The 20,547-nt window shown below is 50.2% G+C and overlaps 1 protein-coding gene across 3 annotated transcripts in view; it reads right to left on the bottom strand.

Moving 5' to 3' along the window:
* LOC138566324 (cullin-associated NEDD8-dissociated protein 1-like) overlaps nt 1-20,547 on the bottom strand; it is a 1,042,465-nt gene that overhangs the window by 31,757 nt on the left and 990,161 nt on the right. For all 3 annotated transcript variants that reach the window (XM_069643460.1, XM_069643458.1, XM_069643459.1), the window contains one exon: nt 16,180-16,287. In XM_069643460.1, coding sequence (XP_069499561.1) covers nt 16,180-16,287 — 108 coding nt within the window. The remainder of the gene's footprint in view (nt 1-16,179; nt 16,288-20,547) is intronic.

A 20,547-nucleotide genomic window follows, 5' to 3' on the forward strand; every position in this document is an offset into this window, starting at 1 on the left:
TATAGTGTTATGCTGCTGAGCTTTGACTGTTCTGCATGATAACCATTTTCAGCTCTGTAGAATGTGACCATGCTCCGATCTGCTTACTCCTCATTGAGAGAGGCCTGAACAGTGCCCGTGCAGAAAGGTTTATCTGGTTATGGATTTAGAGCCAACCTGGTTGATAGCTTCAGCTCTGAGAATTCAACATGGTCAGAATCTGGGATCCTCAATGGGGATTTTATCTGATCCTAGACCTCAGATTTTCACAGTCGGACCCAGCATAGCCCAAGTCTTGGATATTGCATGGCAACCAAATCAGTATTCCATTTCATATTTATGTATCTAGTGTGGAGTTTGCATGATAAAAGATTTTGGCTCTTGCCATGTACATTCCGAAGGCTAGACCATTAATATTTTACACTCAAACGTGTTTGCATGGTTACTTGATTGGATGTCTTAGGTCTCTATTAACCAAACTGATTATGTATTTGTTGTGAGCATATCTACATTACAAATGCATTAATTCAGAAGACTAAACATGGTCATGATTTGCATTCAGTGGGTTTTACATGGCCACTATATGTTTAATAGGTTGCATTCGTTTTCACTCAGGAATCCCTGAATGGTTACAGGGCTACACTGAGTTGAGTCACAGTAAAACATATACCCTCTGGAGCCTAGATAAATCACAGTTACGCATTCACAAGACATCGCTCATCATCAGGCTCTGGTGGGTATTGCACTGAATGCTGCTGCCTCAGCATAGTTATTAACTAGTACTGAGCAGGCTATTTATGATTATTAGTCTTGAGAAAGGGCATGGCCTGGGCTCATGCAGTAAGGACGTGACTTGCATAAGCTCCCACTACGATCCTGGCATTTGATCCTATACGCAGTGTTAAATGGTGAATTGAGTACTACTACTGCTCTCAACAGAAGGCCTTGGCTGAGAAAGACGTCTGTGTTTTTTTACGTTAGATATTGGTGCTTTCAAGGCCTCAGGGTGACTATAGCGGACTCTGTGAACCGTGCTCAAAATGGCTACTGGAACGCACAGGTTGCAGAGACCAGAGGGACCGCTGCACTACCACGACTTGGATTTGCACTGGGTGAGACATTAAGGGAGACCTTGCTGGTGCAGGGTGCTGTGAGGGACGCTGCAGGAGACGGGAGGTTGGAGAAGCGGATCATCCCCGGAGCCGTGTGAAATCAGAGACGGCTGGGTACAGCGCTGCTGAAGGTATGATGACTGCTACAACGGGTCGGGAGCGCAGTGCCAGATTCCATTGTTCTTTATCGGATAGGAGGTGGGGGAGTCCCAGCGATTGTGAACATTTGCCACAGCCTTGATCACAAGGGAAACGATCACTATGGCTACAGCACGGTGCTGGGATATCTCTCGGCTAAAATATGTTCTAAATAGTGGATAGGCTGCCTGTGGCTGCACTATTTACAGTTTGAAGCATAACATTGGACGCTGCATGCAAGGAGCTTCTACTTTATTATTAATGCTGACATTAAAAGTGCGCTGGGGGTATTGTATTGTGCCAGCCTCCGTGGAACGTTGTGTGGTTGACTGACATATGGCTCATGCCCTGACGTCACTTGGGGACTCATGAAGTAGCTACACCATTAGTATTTACTTTGGAGACTGGGCATATTTGCTGGGGTTCATAGGCAAGCAGAGTTAAGCTGTTGGACTCTTCTAATGGTGATCTGGACATTGGGCAGCTTGGGGATAATCTGCTGACCTGGAAACTGCCTACTGTGACTGTTATCATAATACACCTTACTATATACTAATATATTGTATTCTTTGAGGCACCTGCAGATGGGGAGCAGGTGCAAGTGGATCTAGGTCCCCTGGCCTAAGCCCCGCCCACCTGGTGCCTTCCTGCTTGCCGCTCTTTTTCACCACTTAGCAAGCCCCGCCCACCTGGTGCCTTCCTGCTTGCCTCTCTTTTTCCCTACTTAAGGAGCCCTCCAGCCTCTTTTCCTTTGCAGATGGGGAGCAGGTGCAAGTGGATCTAGGTCACCTGGCCTAAGCCCCGGCCACCTGGTGCCTTCCTGCCTGCTGCTCTTTTTCACCACTTAGCAAGCCCGCCCACCTGATGCCTTCCTGCTTGCCGCTCTTTTTCCCTACTTAAGGAGCTCTCCAGCCTCTTTTCCTTTGCAGAGGGGGAGCAGGTGCAAGTGGATCTAGGTCACCTGGCCTAAGCACCACCCACCTTCTTAGCTCTGCCTCTTCCTTCCTGCTCTTAACTATTAGATCAAGGGCATCTCTCGCCCAGGCATCCTAAGACACGGCAGACGAAGAAAAGGGCAATCCCTGTTTGGACCATGAGGACCCAGGGCCCGACCCCCTGCTCAGACAGCAGGTAAGCATGCACCAACATGTGTTACTCCCTCTGTCCCCACAGGCCATCCCCACCCCTTCTGGTCCCCCCGTGATGTTCCTTTGTGTCCCCACCATTCTCGCACACAGGTGTTGTCTGTTTTGCTTGATTCTTCTACCCTGCTCCCCCTCACCCCGCTCAAGCCTACTTCTGCAGGAGTCTGTCCTGATAAATTCTGGTTTCACCATCACCGTCTTGTGGCCAATGCTGGATTTGACTTTTATGGACTTCATTAATTCACATTGTGTCACCCTTTCTCAACTCTCATGCTGGACTTCCTTTGCATCTTGTACTCATGGTGGCCCTGAATTATGCTGTTCCCATCTTTATCTTGTATCCTGGCTTGTAACATTATATGTTACTACTGACTTCTGCAATTGTATTCACTCTCCCCTCTTGCTTCTCCACTCTTTTGACTGCTAACGCCCGGTTCTCTCCTCCTTTCCCTTCTCCCTTTTCCTATCTCCTCCCCTTACTTTCTTCTATGCACTTACTCTATCAGAATTGTCCTTGGACCTAGTTTGATAGCAACCTCGTCTGTCTCCTCCCCCCTCCCCTTACTGTTTTTTTCCTCCCCACCACCCGACCCCCCCAGCACTATCTGAAATGTCAGGCCTAGTATGATAGTCGCTTGTTTTGTTCGTCCCCTACCTTTCTGCACCCCTCTCCCTCACCTCTTGTTTTTCTTTGGCTCTACCAGAAATGTCATCAGGCCTAGTACAGTGGTCACCTGTCTGTTTCCATTTCCTTCCCACTCTCCCCTTCCCTTCCTTATCTATGTCTTAACTCTTGCACTATCTGAAATGTCATCAGGCCGAGTACGATAGTTAATTTCACATCCTTACTGTTCATGGCCTGTAAGAATGTCATTGTATTTTCCCTTGTTCCCTCCCTTGCCTTGAAGCGCTTTGAAACACCTTGTGTATAGGCGCTATATAAATAAACTATCATATCATATCACTGTGAGTCTCCACCAGCATATACCTTCTGACATGTCTCCTAGTAAAAATGAACACAAAGGCACAATTATGGAATCCTTTGTCAGTCAGGGGAAACCTCAAAGTCTGGTTACTAACACAGAAGCTACAGAAGCTGTGGCGCAGTTGCCGCAACCAGACTCTCAGGGAGACAAAGTGCTAGCAGCTATAGCCAACCTGCGATCCTCTTTGGAGAATAAAATAGAAGAAGTAAAGGTAGATGTACAGCTGCTCCGACAGGATATGCGATTGCTTGCGGAGAGGGTGACAACAACGGGGTCACTGCTGAAAGACACTACTACAACTATACTGAAGACTTGGTGACCCGGATGAAGACACTGGAATCGAGGAATGCTCTGCTGGAGCGTAGGGCTGAGGACTCGGAAGGACAGTCACGTAGTGATAATGTAAGTATACTGGGCCTACCAGAGGGTATTGAAGGCCGAAACTCAACAACCTATATAGAGTATCTGTTGCAACAGGAAGCGGGCCCTGGGAAACTCTCTCAAAGATTCGCTGTTGAGCGCGTTCATCGATCTTTACAAAATAGGCCCCCAACCGGATCACACCCTCGGCCCATAATAGCCAGAATTCTGATTTTCAGGCATTAGGAAGGAACAAGTTACTTACCTGTAACTGTTGTTCTCCAGCATGGGTCTGGCATGGATTCACATGCTCATGAATATTCCCCGCCGTCAGGCCGGGAATCCTTGGTAAAGAAAAAAATCAGTATCAGTTTTGTTTCTGATCTGTCTTTCTTAGTAGTAACCAATCACTGGTCTCTGGGTCATACTGCCCCCAGCCAATGACTGCCCTCTTCCTGAGCCCCGCCTCTGGCAGCCATCCTCAGATTTGGTAGCACGTAAAGTGGCAGTATGACCAAGTGAAGAGCCGCAGAGGGGTAGGAGGGAGTGTTCGCATGTGAATCCATGCCAGACCCATGCTGGAGAACAACAGTTACAGGTAAGTAATTTGTTCCTTCTCCAGCATGGGGTCTGGCATGAATTCACATGCTCTTGAATATAAGAATACGTAGCAGTACACACATGCACAACCACGGGAGGTGGCAAAGGCTCAATATTAAGCATTACATCAAAACTCAACATAAAGCATTTCTTACCTCCTCACCAGGCTCAACTTAAGCGAACAGGTTGCGCAGCACTGCTTGGCCGACCCCGGACTCCTCCCTGGAATCCCGGTCGATGCAGTAGAATCTTGTGAAGGGGTGCGTCGACCTCCACGTAGCAGCCCTGCAGATGTCCTGCAGGGGCACACCAGACAAGAACGCCGTGGTAGCAGCGACCGCTCTGGTCGAATGGGCTCTCGGACGGACGGGCAACGGTCGGTTCGCCAACCGATGACAGTGCATGATGCAGCCAGAGAGCCATCTGGAAATGGAAGCCTTTGAGAGAGCCTTCCCTTGGTTCACAGGTCCAAAGTTCACAAACAGCTGTGATGTCCTCCGAAAACTCTTTGTTCGGTCCACGTAGAACTTCAGCACTCTAGCTACATCCAGCGAGTGCAAAGTCCTCTCGGCCGGCGACGAAGGCGACAGGAAAAAGACTGGTAACACCAAGGGCTCGTTGAGATGGAAGTCCGACGGCACCTAGGGCATGAAGGAGGGGTGCGTCCTCAGCACTACCCTCATATCGTGAAAGGTCAGGTATGGAGGCTTGCAGGATAGTGCCTGGATCTCTCCCACGCGTCGTGCGGAGGTGATGGCCACTAGGAACGCTGTTTTCCAGGACAGAAACTTCAACGGGGCCGAATGCAATGGCTCGAATGGTGGACCCATGAGCCTGGTCAGCACCACGTTGAGCTCCCACGCCGGGGCTGGCTCCTTCACCGGTGGCAATGATCGAAACAGTCCCTTCATAAATTCCTTAACCAGGCGATGAGACCACAGGGATCACCACCCTGTAGTCCTGGTGTATCGGGAAATCGCTGCCAGGTGTATCTTGATTGAAGCATGAGATAGCCCAGTTTTGGCTAGCGACAGAAGGTATGGCAAGTCTTGAGGGGCCGTAATCCGCAGAGGGTTAATCTTCTGTGCACGGCACCAGATAGAGAACCTCTTCCACTTACGTCTGTAGCACTTGAGAGTTGAGGACGCCCTGGCCTTCGCAAGAACCTCTCTGCAGTCGGCCGGGATATCGTATCCTCCAAACTCTAGTGCTGCAGGAGCCAGGCCTGCAAGTTCAGCGACTCCGGGTCGTGATGAAGAATTGCGCCTCATTCTCTGGAGAGAAGATCTGCGTCCGTCGGCAGTTTGACTGGTGGGGACGCTGACAAGTCCAGAAGGTCCAGGAACCAGATCTGTCTCGGCCACGCCGGTGCGACGAGGATCATTCTGCACCGGGACCTCTTGAGCTGGTTGATGAGTCGGAGCAGCAAGGGCAAGGAGGAAACGCATATAGGAACAGGCCGTCACAGGGGAACGAGAAAGCATCACCCATGCTCCTCTGTTGGGCAAACCTGCTGGCGAACCTCTGGCACTTCGAGTTTGTCGCCGTCGCGAACAGGTCGATCGGGGGTTTGCCCCATCGCTGAAAGAGTCGGTCCACTTGATCCTGGCGTAGTTCCCACTCGTGGCACGAGCGCAGCTCTCTGCTGAGTGAGTCTGCGATGGTGTTTTTTATCCCTGCCAGATGAAACGGCACCAGAAACAACCCTTGAGCAACGGCCCAATGCCACAGGTCCTGGGCTTCCTTGGATAGGGCCGGGGATCTGGTTCCGCCCTGCTTCCGGATGTAGAACATTGTGGTGGTGTTGTCGGTGAAGATCCTCACCACCTTGCCCTTGAGGGATGGGAGAAAGGACCTGAGGGCCCAGAACACTGCCCAGAGCTCCAGGATGTTGATGTGGAGCGGCTTCTCCTCCGGGAGCCAAAGACCTCTCGCGTGAAGATCTCCGGTGCGGGATCCCCACCCCTCCAGGGAGGCATCCGTCGTCGCCGTCGCCTGCTGGGCCGGGGCCTGAAAGTCTGTCCCCGCCGCTAGATGAGCACTGGTGCCCCACCACCGGATCGCTCGTCGGAAGGTCTCGTTGAGAGGGATCCTGTCCTCGAAGCTGCCCGTCGCTTGAATCCAGCGGGCGTCGAGGAACTCTTGTAGAGGGCGCATCCGAAGGCTGCACAGGCGCACGAGATAAATGCAAGAGGACATCATCCCGAGGAGGGACTTGATGGACCTCACTCTGGCCACGTCCGTGGCCAGCAGACGCTGCACCTTGCCTAGGATGGCCTTTGTCCTTTCCTCCGACGGCGAGGCCAGACGCGCCACTGTGTCGAGCTTGGCTCCCAGAAACAGTGCGACTTGAGAGGGGACCAGGTGGGACTTGGGGAAGTTGATGGAGAACCCCAGGTCCGTGAGCAGCTTGACGGTCTTCGCTGTGTGTTCTACGGCGAGCTCCCTTGTCCTTGCGCGATGAGCCAATCGTCCAGGTAGGGGTAGACGTGGATCCCCTGCAGGCGCAGCCGCGCCGCCACTGGAGCGAGGCACTTGGTGAAAACCCTGGGTGCCGACTTCAATCCGAACGGGAGGGCCTTGAACTGGTAGTGCCGCCCTTGGACCACGAACCTGAGGAACTTCCGGTGTCCTTTTAGAATGGGAATGTGAAAGTATGCATCCTCCAAATCCAACGACAACAGGAAATCGCCCTCCTCCAGCTGTCCCAGCACGTGCTGGAGGTTGACCATCCAGAACTTCTGTGCCTTGATGTACTTGTTCAGTCGTTGCAGGTCTAGGATGGGTCGCCACCCTCATGTCTTCTTTTTCACGAGGAAGTACCTTGAGTATACTCTGGACCCCCAGGAGCAGTTGAGGGATGTGGTTTTCTTTCCTGGCCACGGAAGGAATGCGGGGGCACTTTTTTAGAAATTTGAGGGCGTGCCCCAGGGCCAGGGCGTCCAGCACCCAATGGTCAGTGGAGATGGACTCCCACACGCTGACGAACTTCGCCAGCCGGCCTCCCACCGGGGTGCTTCGGTGGGGGCCCGACGCCACGGTCACTACAATCTTGCTTGGAGGACGCCTTGCCCTCCCTGGCGACGACGGCAGGATTCACCCGACTTGCCTCGTCCTCTATAGGTTCCCTGCGACGAGGTGCGGGATGCTTGGCGGTACATAGAGGAGCCACCGCCAAATCCCTTGGAGGCACCCTGCTTGCCTCCGGGGCTCCGAAAGGACGGCCTACGTTGCTGGAGAACTCCTAGGGCCTTAGCTGTCTCTGTGTCCGCCTTGATGGCTTGGAGGGACTCATCCACTGTTTTCCCAAACAGGTTGTTCCCGTTGAACGGCATGTCCAAAACCTTGGCTTGTATGTCCTGGCGGAAATCCGTCGCCTTGAGCCACCCTCGTCGTCTGAGGCAAACGCCGTTGCCTAGCTGGCGGAAACCGGTGTCGGCAATGTCTGTTGCCACCGTTATGGCGTGGTCCGACGCCACCTCACCTTCCTGCAAGATCTCCAGGGCCTCAGCCCTCTCGTCGTCCGGTAGGAAGTCCAACAAGGGGGCGATCTTGTACCATACCTCCCTGTCGTAGCGGGCCACGATCGCAAGGGCGTTGGCCGACTTAATCGTTGTTGCCGCCGACGAGATAACTCGTCGTCCCATTGCATCCAGCTTCTTTCCTTCGCCGTCCGGCAGGGAAGTTAACGTTGAGGTTGATGCCCCCCCGCTTTCTTCTTGGCCGCCGCTGAGATGACCGAGTCAGGGGTCGGTTGCGCCCTAAGGCACAAAGGGGGCGCGTCGGGGACCTGGTACTTCTTCTCGTACCAATCCCTCTTGGCAGGCGTCGTAGACGGGTTCTTGAGAAGGGTGAGACCTTCGTCCCAGATGTCATCCAGCAGAGGCACGGCGAGGACTGTCTTCCTCTTGACCTCGCGCCGTTGGTAAAGGAAACCTTCCTTCTTCTTCTCTTCGGGGCAGAGTGAAAAAGCTCAGATGCCCTGGCGATCATAGCATGGAAAGACCCAATCTCGTCGGGCGGGGAGGCCCGGGCTGGAGGCGATGGGAGCTCCGTCCCGTCGTCGCCGCCGTCGTCATCCGTACCCGTCGTGGCCGTGTCCATTCCTGTGTCATCCCCAGGTACGGGGGATGTGGGCAAAGGCTGAGCAGGCCGCGAGGGCTGAAAAGGCGGGGCTGGATGGGTCTGTCTTCTCTTGTTTGGGGGACTTCCCGACGGGCCTGGCTCTGGCCCCTCCGCCGGGCCTGGTTCCGGCTCCTCCGTCGGTGGTAGGGGCAATCTCGTCCTTATCTCCGAACATAAGGATTGTATTGGCAACAAAATGGGCACCGAGTTGTCCTGCGGCTCCAGAAGCGACGGTTGACTAGTAACCTCGCCGGCGCTCTCGTTGTCCCCTTCGTCAGTATCCCTCCCGTGGGACCGGGCCTCTTCGACGCCCTCGTCGAGGCCCTCCAAGACTTCAACCAGTTCCTCCTCGGAGGCTGTGTCTGTGTCCACAATGGCCACCGGCTCCCCCTCTCTTTTTCCGCCGGGATCTTCACGGGGGTCTTCTCGATGGGCCTGAAAGAGGCTTCCCTCCGCGGTGGCAGGGAAACTCTGGGCCCCGAGGTCGCCTCCACTGGTGTAGCCTCCTCAGGCTGCGCCAGGGCCGCTGCAACTTCCTCGATAGAGGCCTTGGCCGGGTGAATCAAGGCCTTCACCACCTTCTTACGGGCCTGTGGCCTTCCCCTTGGGGGGAGGGTCACTGCCTCGGTCCCCCTCGGCTGGATCCTTCGAGATTTACCGGGGCCTCTCCAGAAGCTTCACCAGGTTCTCGGCCTTCCTCTTCCCTGAACCAGAGCGTTGGCTCGTGATTGATGGCGCTGGAGAGGATGCGCCCTGCATGGCAGCCGAGGAGCCCGACCGTTCGGCGCTCCCGGTGCCCGCGGACTTGAGGTGCTTTGCCTTCTGTTGGGCCCCCGTTGCCAGGTCGCCCTCACAGGACTTAGAAGACTGCTCGGACTTCTTCTTCTTCTCACCTGACGGGCTCTTTCCTTCCAGCCAGTTGGAGAGACGAAGGTGTCGGACCCTGATGGTCCGTTCCGACATGTTCCCGCAAAACGCACAGTCCTTCTCCACGTGCGTTTTGTCCTCATGAAGGCAGTAGAGACATTTCGAGTGCTCGTCCTCCTTGAACACATTCTGCAGCTGGCATCCAGGGAAAACCCTGAACAGCGTTCCGGGCGTCGAGCTTCCTTTCTCCTGGGCCATGTCCAGGTAGGCCGCAGAAACTTCTGGACTCCTCCAAGAAGCGTAACTCGACGAAAACTTCACCCTTGAGGGGCGTAGAAAATCCGACACGGGTCAAAGTTGATCGGATGTAGACACGGTGGAGCTTGAGGCTCTATTTAACCGAAAAATGAGAAAATCTCTTTGAAAAAGTGTGAAAACGCAGAAAAAAGCTCAAGAGTTAAACACGAGGACTCCCAACACTTGAGCGTGCAGTAAAAATCTGAGGATGGCTGCCAGAGGCGGGGCTTAGGGAGAGGGCAGTCATTGGCTGGGGGCAGTATGACCCAGAGACCAGTGATTGGTTACTACTAAGAAAGACAGATCAGAAACTAAACTGATACTGATTTTTTTCTTTACCGAGGATTCCCTGCCTGACGACGGGGAATATTCATGAGCATGTGAATCCATGCCAGACCCCATGCTGGAGAAGTAATACTTCAGTTCTCACGGGAGGGTGGGCAGATACAGAGGGGCAGCTCTAATACCGCTATGCATCCTGATTATTCCCCTCTGGTACAACAGCAGAGAAATAGGTTTGTCCCTATCAAAGCGAGGCTTCGTCATATTGGGCTCAAGTACATGCTTATGTACCCAGCACAGTAAAAGGTACTGCACGATGGGAAGGCACACTTCTGTAAGAGTCCTGAAGAAGCAAACATGTGGATGGAGCATAATAATTTGGAATCCAAGGGAAACGCAGAAGACAGAACGGAGGAACTCTGATCCCCATGAGAAGTCGGCTAAAGGCAGACGTCCGGTCCCTGTTGCGAATCTGGGTGTTAATGGAGTAGACTATATGCCAGACAATGGAGTGTCATATGCAATCCTGAGGGATTTATTGCACACATATATGTTATAGAAATGTGAGCATCTAAGAAGGGGACACATGAGATGTTGGTCAAGAGGAAATGGACCTGCATCTAGCATCTTACAAACCACCATGATGCGCTGGACATCAGCGGGGCGTGCAGTGTCGCCCACTGGATGATACTCCGACCTCCTTAGTCCATAGGGACAGTGGCATCACTTGGCTGCTGACTTAATATCCTGGTACCTAGATGGAAGGTACCGGTGTGCCTGAACGAAGGAATTCTGTTGGGTACTGTTTGGACTCCTTGTTTTGGGCTTTGTTGTTTTGTTTAAGGTGTTTGAGGCATGGTAAAGGGCTTGCATTTCATGTTATGGATGGTTGGGTGGCTGGATAAACCTGCTGGCCATTACATCTGAAAACATATGGTACAGGCTTGCATTTCATGTTATGGATGGTTGGGTGGCTGGATAAACCTGCTGGCCATTACATCTGAAAACATATGGTACAGGCTTGATGCGAACGTGTGGATGATATAGTTGGGCTATTGGATGGCTGATTGCAGTTATGCTTTCGTGACCTTTGGCTGTATTTAGACAGATATACGCGATCATGCCGCAAATTAAAATATTAACTTGGAATGTGAGGGGTTTACATGCGCAGGAACTGGGTGAAATTATATCTACATCCTAAAAAGGTGTCTATTGCACTCCTTCAGGAGACACTCTTACTAGCAGAATAACAGGAGACTCATAAACCTCTGGGGGGGATGGGGTATGGTGCCACATTCTAAATTTGCTAGAGGGATACTTATATGGATAACGGATCACCTGCCATTTTAACTACTGGATCTGGACAGGGATAGGGAGGGCCGGTACATAATCCTGAGAGGCTATCTTGGCAATAGAGAAATAACTATTGTAAACTTCTATTTTCCAAACCACGAGATACCATCTCATATCCGGATATTGTGCACTCATATCGCCTTAAAGAGAGATTTTTTATAATATGCGGTTGCATAAGCGATACAACACTAGATCTATACCTCCCTGCTGTGCCACTCGCCCTGATGACTAGTGCCCTAATTACAGTGTTATATGATCTAGATCTGGTTGATGTCTGGAGGGAATTGCACCAAGGGATTACAGGTACTCCTTTTATTCATCGCCACATAAACTGCATACCAGAATAGATGACATCTTCATTGGTATGGAACAGCTCACTGAATTTGTTGGCACTGAGTACGAGTCGTACAGTGTCTGACCACTTTCCCTTGATAATAACATGGGACAACGGGACACCTACAACCCCTATCCCCACGTGGCGTATGTCCACGGAAGCCTTGTTGGACCCCTTATTTAAGCAACAGCTTTGTGCAGCATTGGTGTCCTATTTGGAGAATAACATTGTAAGTGTAGATAGCTGGGGATAATATGGGAATCCTTGAAGGTGGTGATAAGAGAAGTTATTGCTGGTGCAGGGAGTATCCGTAGGAATCTTAAGGAGGAGTTGGAGGCTCTGGAAGGCAAAAGAAAAGCACTTGAGAGACAGTAGCCTGACTTGCCGTCGATTGATGGAGAGCTAAGGGTTGTATAGATCTGTGTGCCTTGTGGCATGGGAGAGGCTGGCAAAGTTGGACTATGCTAATAGAACGGCTCAGGCACACGCGGAAGGTGATACGTTCGGGAAATGACTGCCTAGTTGTGCAGACGGGAGCAGCCTAGATCTCAGACCACGCTATTACATGATGAGTGTGTGGCCCCATGGCGGGCCCAGGGGGCAATTAATGGCATTTTCACTTAGGACTATGCTCAATTGTATGAACATGAGATATGTATACCCTGTGAGGAGATAGACAAGGCTTTTGTGTTGATCCGATTTACCAAACTCACTTAATGACCATAGAGATTTTTGGGATAGCCCCTTTATGGTAGAAGAACTGGGTGAAGCGATAGCCTCCCTATCCACATGCAAAACCCCCGGATGCGATGGACTCCCGGCAGAATCTTATAAAACCTATCAACCTATCTTTGCCCCGACACTGTTAAGTGTCTTTAAGGAGGCTTTAGAAAAAGGAATCCTTTTTGATATTGATATTTTTGCAGCCACTGGGAGCCAATGAAGAGATTTCAGGGCTGGAGAGATACAATCCCAGAGCTTGAGGCCAAGGACAAGTCTCGCAGTCTTGTTCTGGATGAGTTGCAAAGGGCGGAGAGTAGAAGCAGGTAGATTTAGAAAGAGGCTGTATGCGAGAAACACTGGCATCCTTCCATCTGGTACGTGATAAACACTGGTGACACCCATCCTTAAACCTGGAAAATCTGCAGAGAAACGTGATTTATATTGTCCCTTAGCCATGCTAAATTGTGATGTTAAATGACTTACTACAGCATTAGCTGAGCGTCTTCACAAATGTATTTCATCATTGATACATACGGAACAAAATGGGTTTTTACCTGGCCGTAATACTACACTGAATTTGCGAAGGCTGCAGCACGTCATCGACCATACCAATAGTTGCACTGCACATTATGTAGTGGCATCAGTAGATGCTGTCAAAGCTTTTGATTCAGTGTTTTGGGAGTGGATAATAGTAGCATTACAGGGTTTTGGGTTCGGAAGGAATTTTATACGCCGAGTGAAACTTTTGTTTACTTTGTACACAGTGAGAGTGCGGTCCGGCAGACAGGGATGCCCTCTCTCACCTATGCTCTTTAAATTGGTTTTGGAGCCTGTGGCGGTATATTTCAAGCAAGAATATCTAGAGATGAGGATTAAAATAGGCCGAACCACACATCTTATTTCATTGTATGCAGACGATGTATTGTTTTACCTCTGTGAGCCACATCATAATTTGCCAATTGCGATGGATGTTTTGGGTGACTTTGCCAGATTATCCGGGATTTCCTTTAATAAGCAGAAATCTTGTCTGTTCCCACTGGCGGGACTGTGTGGGGAGTAATATTTTCTACATTTAAATATTTAGGAATACAAATTGCACACATACCCAGGAAAATGCATATACTTAACACAGGTCGGGTGGTGAAGGGTGTTAAGAAGTCAATAACGGTTTGGGCTTGGCTGCTCCTCTCTCTTAAGGGAAGGGTTGCTATAACTAAAATGATTGTTCTCCCTAGATTTTTGTATGGTTTCACAAATGTCCATGTTTATATAGAGGCTGCTTTTTCCCCGTGACCTTAATGCCATGTTCTGAGATTTTTTATGTGGCCCGAAGCAACATTGATTGGCGCTTGATGTTCTATCCCTGCCTTATCGGGAACATGGGGTGCAGTTCCCACGAATGGAACTTTATTATTTGGCCGTCCCAGTTAAGGTTTGTAGCAAAGTGACTGTCAGACAAATTCACGTCTGAGCACATGCTACTTCATGCACTGGTGAGACCTGCATGGCTAAGAGAGGCCCTATGGCTCCCGACTAGTCCAACTGACCCTCAGCCTCTGATCCTACGATTAGGCAGACAGATTTGGTACAGAACATTAAAGATACTACGGATGCATCATCTCTACTCCCTAATGTCCTGATTTTGGCAGATACATGTGACACTTTGGATGACTTAAAAGCTGTTCAGTGCTGGCATAGGGTAGGCATAGCCACTTGGGGCGACATGCATGAAAATTGATTGTTCAGAGAGTTGGTCCGTCTTATGCAGCGTCAGGGGCTTCGAAAAGGTCAATTTCATAGATATCTGAAGGTGGCAAGGGTCACCAGACGTAACTGGAATGAGTGGCCTGCTGAGTCACAAGAGAACACCTTTTTGTCTTTGATGTATGCATTGGAAGATGGTTGGAGACCTGTATCTCGATTGTATAAATACTTATTAGATGGAGCAAGTGTCAAACTCACTAAACTGAAAGCCCGTTGGGAAGTTGATTTTGGTTTAGAAATCACAAATAAGTGATGGGAATTGGCACTGAGTGAATATACTACATCGTACATACATGACACCTAGCAGAGTAGCTAAATTTAAAAGGATCTATACGATTGCTGCTACCCCCATCACTGCGACCCTGAAACTACTGATTTTTCGTTTTTATTTTGACCCCCTTTACACCACATATATATGTAGGGGGAGACCCACCCGCAGACCCCTCTACTTGCATTATATACCATTACCCACCAAATATATATGTGGTGTAAAGGGCTTGAAATAAAAAAAGTCAACTTTTTCCGAGGTTGCAGTGATGAGAGCGCAGTAATGGTGTAATTCCATTTAAAACTGGTGCGCCTTCCACCTGCCCCTGGTGCAATCAAGAAGAGACTGACTTAATGCATATGTTGTGGACATGTATGATGGTTACCAACGGTGCAAGTGCTTCTGTGTCCCCACTCTCATAGAGTCCTTAGGGACTCTATGGGAATGGGGACTTAAACTTTACCGGCGCATGACTTTCCAGGCCGCTGGGGTTGTAATCTCTGGTGGCACCAGGAAGTCAGACACCGGTAAATATTTATGGGTCTGGCGGTAACCCGAGGGAAGCACCGGCACAGTTACCGCCAGACCCGTAATGAGGCCCATAGTATGTATACTTGCCTAAAGACGAGTGGCAATGTCATGGAAATTTAATAAGGGCCCTCAATATGATATATGGTTTAGGGAGCTTGGAACTTGGTGAGAGGCTGAAACTAGGGCATGGTTGGGAGTGACGCAGGCTTTGCGGCCTGGAAAGCTCTCACTGAACTGTCTTCCAACTATCGGATGATAACCCGCCCTAAATGTATTACTGGTTTCTGTCGGTATCTGCTTTTGTTCATATCTTTGTCAAAACACGACATAATGATCCTGCACCCACCTATACAGGTACAGCTGCTATGGAGTATCTGATTGCTCATACCTAATTAGCTGTATTCTTTTGTAAACAACCAGTAATTGTTTGCTCTGAACTTGTAGGCCCTAGTTACTTGTTGGAAATGTTTCAACAATTTCACCAATAAAAAATGTATAACAAAAAAACTATTATTAGTCTTGAAGTTAGGAAGAATCTGAGGGGTAGTGTGTCGGACTCCCCAGGCCCTGCATGGTTACTGTGTTGGACTTGCGTGGGGTCATTCATACGGATGTGTCATGTTCTAAATGGTTACTGTTTTGGTCAGAGCAGAGAAAGTATGGTTACTATTTTGGACTATGCAGGTTCAGCAGTCCTGTCCAGCAGCAGGACTGTTGATCTGTACGGTTGCTGATTTTGTCTCGGAATTGTTACTGTGCTGGTCTTGGAATGGTTAGTGAGTTGGGCTCTTTGAGATTACAGCATTGAACAATCATGTTTAGTTATAGTTGCTCTGTTGGATTTACCAGGGTCTACATGGTTACTTAAATGAGCTGTGTGTGGTTACTGTGTTGGTCTTGGAAGGCTGGGCATGGTTACTACATTGAGTTGTTTATGATAAGTGGGTCAGAATCTGCAGCCTCTTAATGGTTACTGTGTTGAGGTCTGCAGGCTTTGCACAACTAAGTGTGTTGGGTTAGTGTTTTGGGCTCTGTATGTTACATTGTTGGATTTGGAAGGTTCTGCAAAAATGCTCATGAAACTTCTGTTGGGCTAGTCAGGTTCTTTGTTAAGACTGCAGGTTCAGCATGGCTAGTGTGGTGCGCTCTGTGTAGTTAATGGATCGAACTTGGCAGGTACAGAAGGGGAGGAAAGGCTCTTGCAGGTTTACAGTGTTGGGATCCTGTGCGGTTCCTGTGTGGGACTCAGCCTGCTATTAATTGTACTGTTTTAGACTCAGCAGGTTCTGCAAGGGTAACCATACACAATACATACCTTTGCGGTGCAAGTTGCTCTCAGCGGTTCTATCAGTCGGTCAAGTCTTTGTAGTACTGCATTGGGGAACAGTGTAGCTAGGCGAGCTAGCATAATGAAGGTCAGCATCTACAGAGGATGAGAAATAACATTGTTCACAGACATGCTCATAATGACATATACATGCAATACTGTTAAGACAGTGCTTCCTCAATGAAGTGCATACCCATGGGAAGGGGTAGCCCATCTATTGTTACAGAAAGGACACAGCACAATGGTGTGGAAAAGGTGCTTTTCATTAGAAACCATGCTAGTCTCTGCCTGAAGCATACAACATGCTCAGAGAAATACAATAGGAGTCTTTGGATAAATGCCCACTTAACTCACATGACTCCTAACAAAGGGATAGTTGCAACCAGTGCCACCTACCATTGACTATCTTTTATTTACATGGTTGTAAGGCTGAATGATTTTTTATTCATTGTACTCTGCAAACAAATGATACTGTCTGATGGTCATATATGCAAAGAATTCTGTATTCATAATCTATTTCTATGATAAAAAAAAGCAACACTGACCATTAGCAAGCAATGGAAAGGGGGGTTTTGTAGGAGCCTTCTCGAGTAATGGATATTGCGTTTTTAAGGTGCTCTATGTTAGGCTTGTTGGTGAACTCGATCATTGAGAGAACAACATTTTGTGCAGGATGTCAAAAAACTTATGGGCCTATCTGAACTAGCAAAATTGCAAGCACACTGGAAGAAGTCTATGCATTGCAAGTGATATGGTTCCTTAACCTTGTCATATCAAGGTGAGATATTTCAATATAATGTCAGGGTGCACTAATTGAATCAAGGTAATTTTGGTTCCATTTGGGTTTAGAACAGAAGTCTGATGGGAGTCATGGGCCTGGGAGGCTGTGTTGGGGCCTGGGGTTCATTTGTAACTTTTTCCTGCTTCTAATAAGGAACATGTTACTTACCTGTAACTGTTGTTCTCCAGCATGGGTCTGGAATGGATTCACATGCTCATGAATATTCTCCGTCGTCAGGCTGGGAATCCTCGGTAAAGAAAAAAATAAGTTTCAGTTTCGTTTCTGAACTGTCTTTCTACCAGTAACCAATCACTGGTCTCTGGGTCATACTGCCCCCAGCCAATGACTGCCCTCTACCTAAGCCCCTCCTCTGGCAGCCATCTTCAGATTTGGTAGCACGTAAAGTGGCAGTAGGACCAAGACAAGAGCCGTAGAGGGGTAGGCGGGAGTGTTCGCATGTGAATCCATGCCAGACCCATGCTGGAGAACAATAGTTACAGGTAAGTAACTTGATCCTTCTCCAGCATGGGGTCTGGCTTGGATTCACATGCTCATGAATACAAGAATACATAGCAGTACACACATGCACAACCACGGGAGGTGGCAAGGCTCAACATTAAGCATTTCAACAACTCAACATTAAGCATCTCTTACCTCCTCACCAGGCTCACCTTCAGGCGAACAGGTTGGGCAGCACTGCCTGGCAGACTCTGGACTCCTCCCTGGAATCCCGGTCGATGCAGTAGAATCTCGTGAAGGTGTGCGTCGACCTCCACGTAGCAGCCCTGCAGATGTCCAGCAGGGGCACACCAGACAGGAACGCCGTGGTAGCAGCGATCGCTCTGGTTGAATGGGCTCTCGGATGGCCGGGCAACGGTCGGTTTGCCCACCGGTGATAGTGCATGATGCAGCCAGAGAGCCATCTGGAAATGGAAGCCTTCGAGAGGGCCTTCCCTTGGTTCGCAGGTCCAAAGTTCACAAACAGCTGTGATGGCTTCCAAAAACTCTTTGTGCGGTCCACGTAGAACCTCAGCGTTCTAGCCACATCCAGCGAGTGCAAAATCCTCTCAGCCGGCGACGAAGGGAAGAAAACAGGTAACACCAATGACTCGTTGAGATGGAAGTCCGACGGCACCTTGGGCATGAAGAAGGGGTGCCTCCTCAGCTGGAATGTGGAATGTCAGGTATGGAGGTTTACAGGAGAGGGCCTGGATCTCTCCCACTCGTCGTGCGGAGGTGATGGCCACAAGAAACGCTGTCTTCCACGACAGGAACTTCAATGGTGGCGAATGCAGAGGATCGAATGGCGGCCCCATGAGCCTGGTCAGCACCACGTTGAGCTCCCACGCAGGGGCCGGAGCCTTCACCGGCGGGAACAATCGGAACAGTCCTTTCATGAACTCCTTCACCAGGCGATGAGACCATAGAGATGACCGCCCGGAGTTCTGGTGTAGCGGGAAATAGCCACCAGATGGATCTTGATGGAGGCATGAGCCAGCCCCGCCTTGGCAAGCGATAGCAAGTACGGCAGCACTTGAGGGGCCGTAATCCGCAGAGGGTTAATCTTCTGTGCACTGCACCAGAAAGAGAACCTCTTCCATTTGTGTCCATAGCACTTGAGAGTCGAGGATGCCCTGGCCTTTGCAAGCACCTCCTTGCAGTCTGCCGGGATATCATACCCTCCGAACTCTAGTGCTGCAGGAGCCAGGCCTGCAGGTTCAGCGATCCTGGGTCGTGATGGAGGATGGCGCCTCCTTCCCTGCTGAGAAGATCCGCGTCCATCGGTAGTTTGACCGGGGGAAGGGGACGCTGACAAATCCAGAAGGTCCAGAAATAGATCGCCCTCGGCCATGCCAGTGCAACGAGGATCATCCTGCACCGGGGCCGTCTGAGTTGACTGATGAGTCGCAGCAGCAACAGCAACGGGGGCAACGCATACAGGAAAAGGCTGTCCCAGGAGAATGAGAAGTCATCGCCCATGCTCCCCAGCTGGGGAAACCTGCTGGCGAACCTCCGGCACTAGGCGTTTTTCGCCGTCGCGAATAGGTCGATCTGGGAATTGCCCCATCATTGGAATAGGAGATCCACTTGATCCTGCCGCAGATCCCACTCGTGGCACGAGCGCAGCTCCCTGCTGAGTGAGTCGGCAATGGTGTTCTTTATTCCTGCCAGATGGAAGGGTACCAGGAACATCCCTTGGGCGACGGCCCAGTGCCACAGATCCTACACTTCCTTGAATAGGGCTGGGGATCTGGTGCCCCCCTGCTTTCAGATGTAGAACATCATGGTGGTGTTGTCGGTGAAGACCCTTACCACTTTGCCCTTGAGGGACGGAAGGAACGACCTAAGGGCCCAGAACACTGCACGGAGCTCCAGGACATTGATGTGTAGTCCATGCCTGGAAGTCCATGCCTGCCGCTAGATGCGCGCGGGTGCCCCACCACCGGATCGCTTGGCGGAAAGTCTCGTTGAGTGAGATCCTGTCTTCGAAGCTGCCCGCCGCTTGCATCCAACGGGAGTCGAGGAACTCCTGTAGGGGTCGCATCCGCAGCCTGAATAGGCGCACAAGGTAGATGCACGAGGACATCATGCCGAGTAGGGACTTGATGAACCTCACCCTGGCCACGTCCATGGTCAACAGCTGTTGTACCTTGCCCAGGATGGCCTTCATCCTTTCCTCTGACAGCGAAGCCAATCGCGCCACTGTGTCGAGCCTGGCTACCAGGAACAGGGCGACTTGCGACAGTACCAAGTGGGATTTCGCGAAGTTGATCGAGAATCCCAGATCCGTGAGAAGTTGGACGGTCATCGCTGTGTGATCGACGGCGAGTTCTCTTGACTTTCCTCGGATGAGCCAATCGTCGAGGTAGGGGTAGACGTGTGTTAGGGAGAATTCTCATTCTATGGCTAATTTCCCTTACCTATAGAGTCCCCCAGCAGCTTTGCTGGATTTAAAGGGTTTGTTTTTCTCTCCTGCTAAGAGTGAGACTCTTTTTCCCACTCTTAGGCATTTTTGCTATGTGTGTTCTAGGCTATTTTTGTGTTTAATGTCTATGGGGTTTTTCTCACCTCTATAGGAACCATCTTTATTCACATGTGTTACACAGCACCCTCCGTGCAGTTACACAGGTGTGTCGTAGTGACCCTCAAACATAGACTCCATACCCTGGGGCTGCCTACTGTCTCCCAGGGCATGTAAAGTCCCAATTGTTTTTACTAGTCAATTTTTATGAACTAAACCAGTACAAACCATCTTACTATGGAGGTACTGGAAGGGGTTCATAGTTTTTCCCTTATGTTCATGTTCGAGAGGGTACCGTATAGTCCCTCTCTCAAACATTTCTGGCTGGTGGCAGTGGTTACTACCGTAAATATTCGACCGCAAATATTTTCCTATGGGATTTTCCCATTGTTCGAGGATACCACATTTTCTGACAGCCTCTAACATACCGCCGGTGTATTTTAATATTAACTTTACTCCGGTAGGTTTTATTTGCCAGAACTTTAATATAACTTCTTTCTCGTGTCTTTCTCTAAACTCCTAACCCAGGTCGGGCATCCTTTGTTCGTCCTTT

Source organism: Ambystoma mexicanum, chromosome 2p, assembly GCF_040938575.1.
Source record: "Ambystoma mexicanum isolate Mex_15411 chromosome 2p, UKY_AmexF1_1, whole genome shotgun sequence".
Taxonomy (NCBI): Eukaryota; Metazoa; Chordata; class Amphibia; order Caudata; family Ambystomatidae; genus Ambystoma; species Ambystoma mexicanum.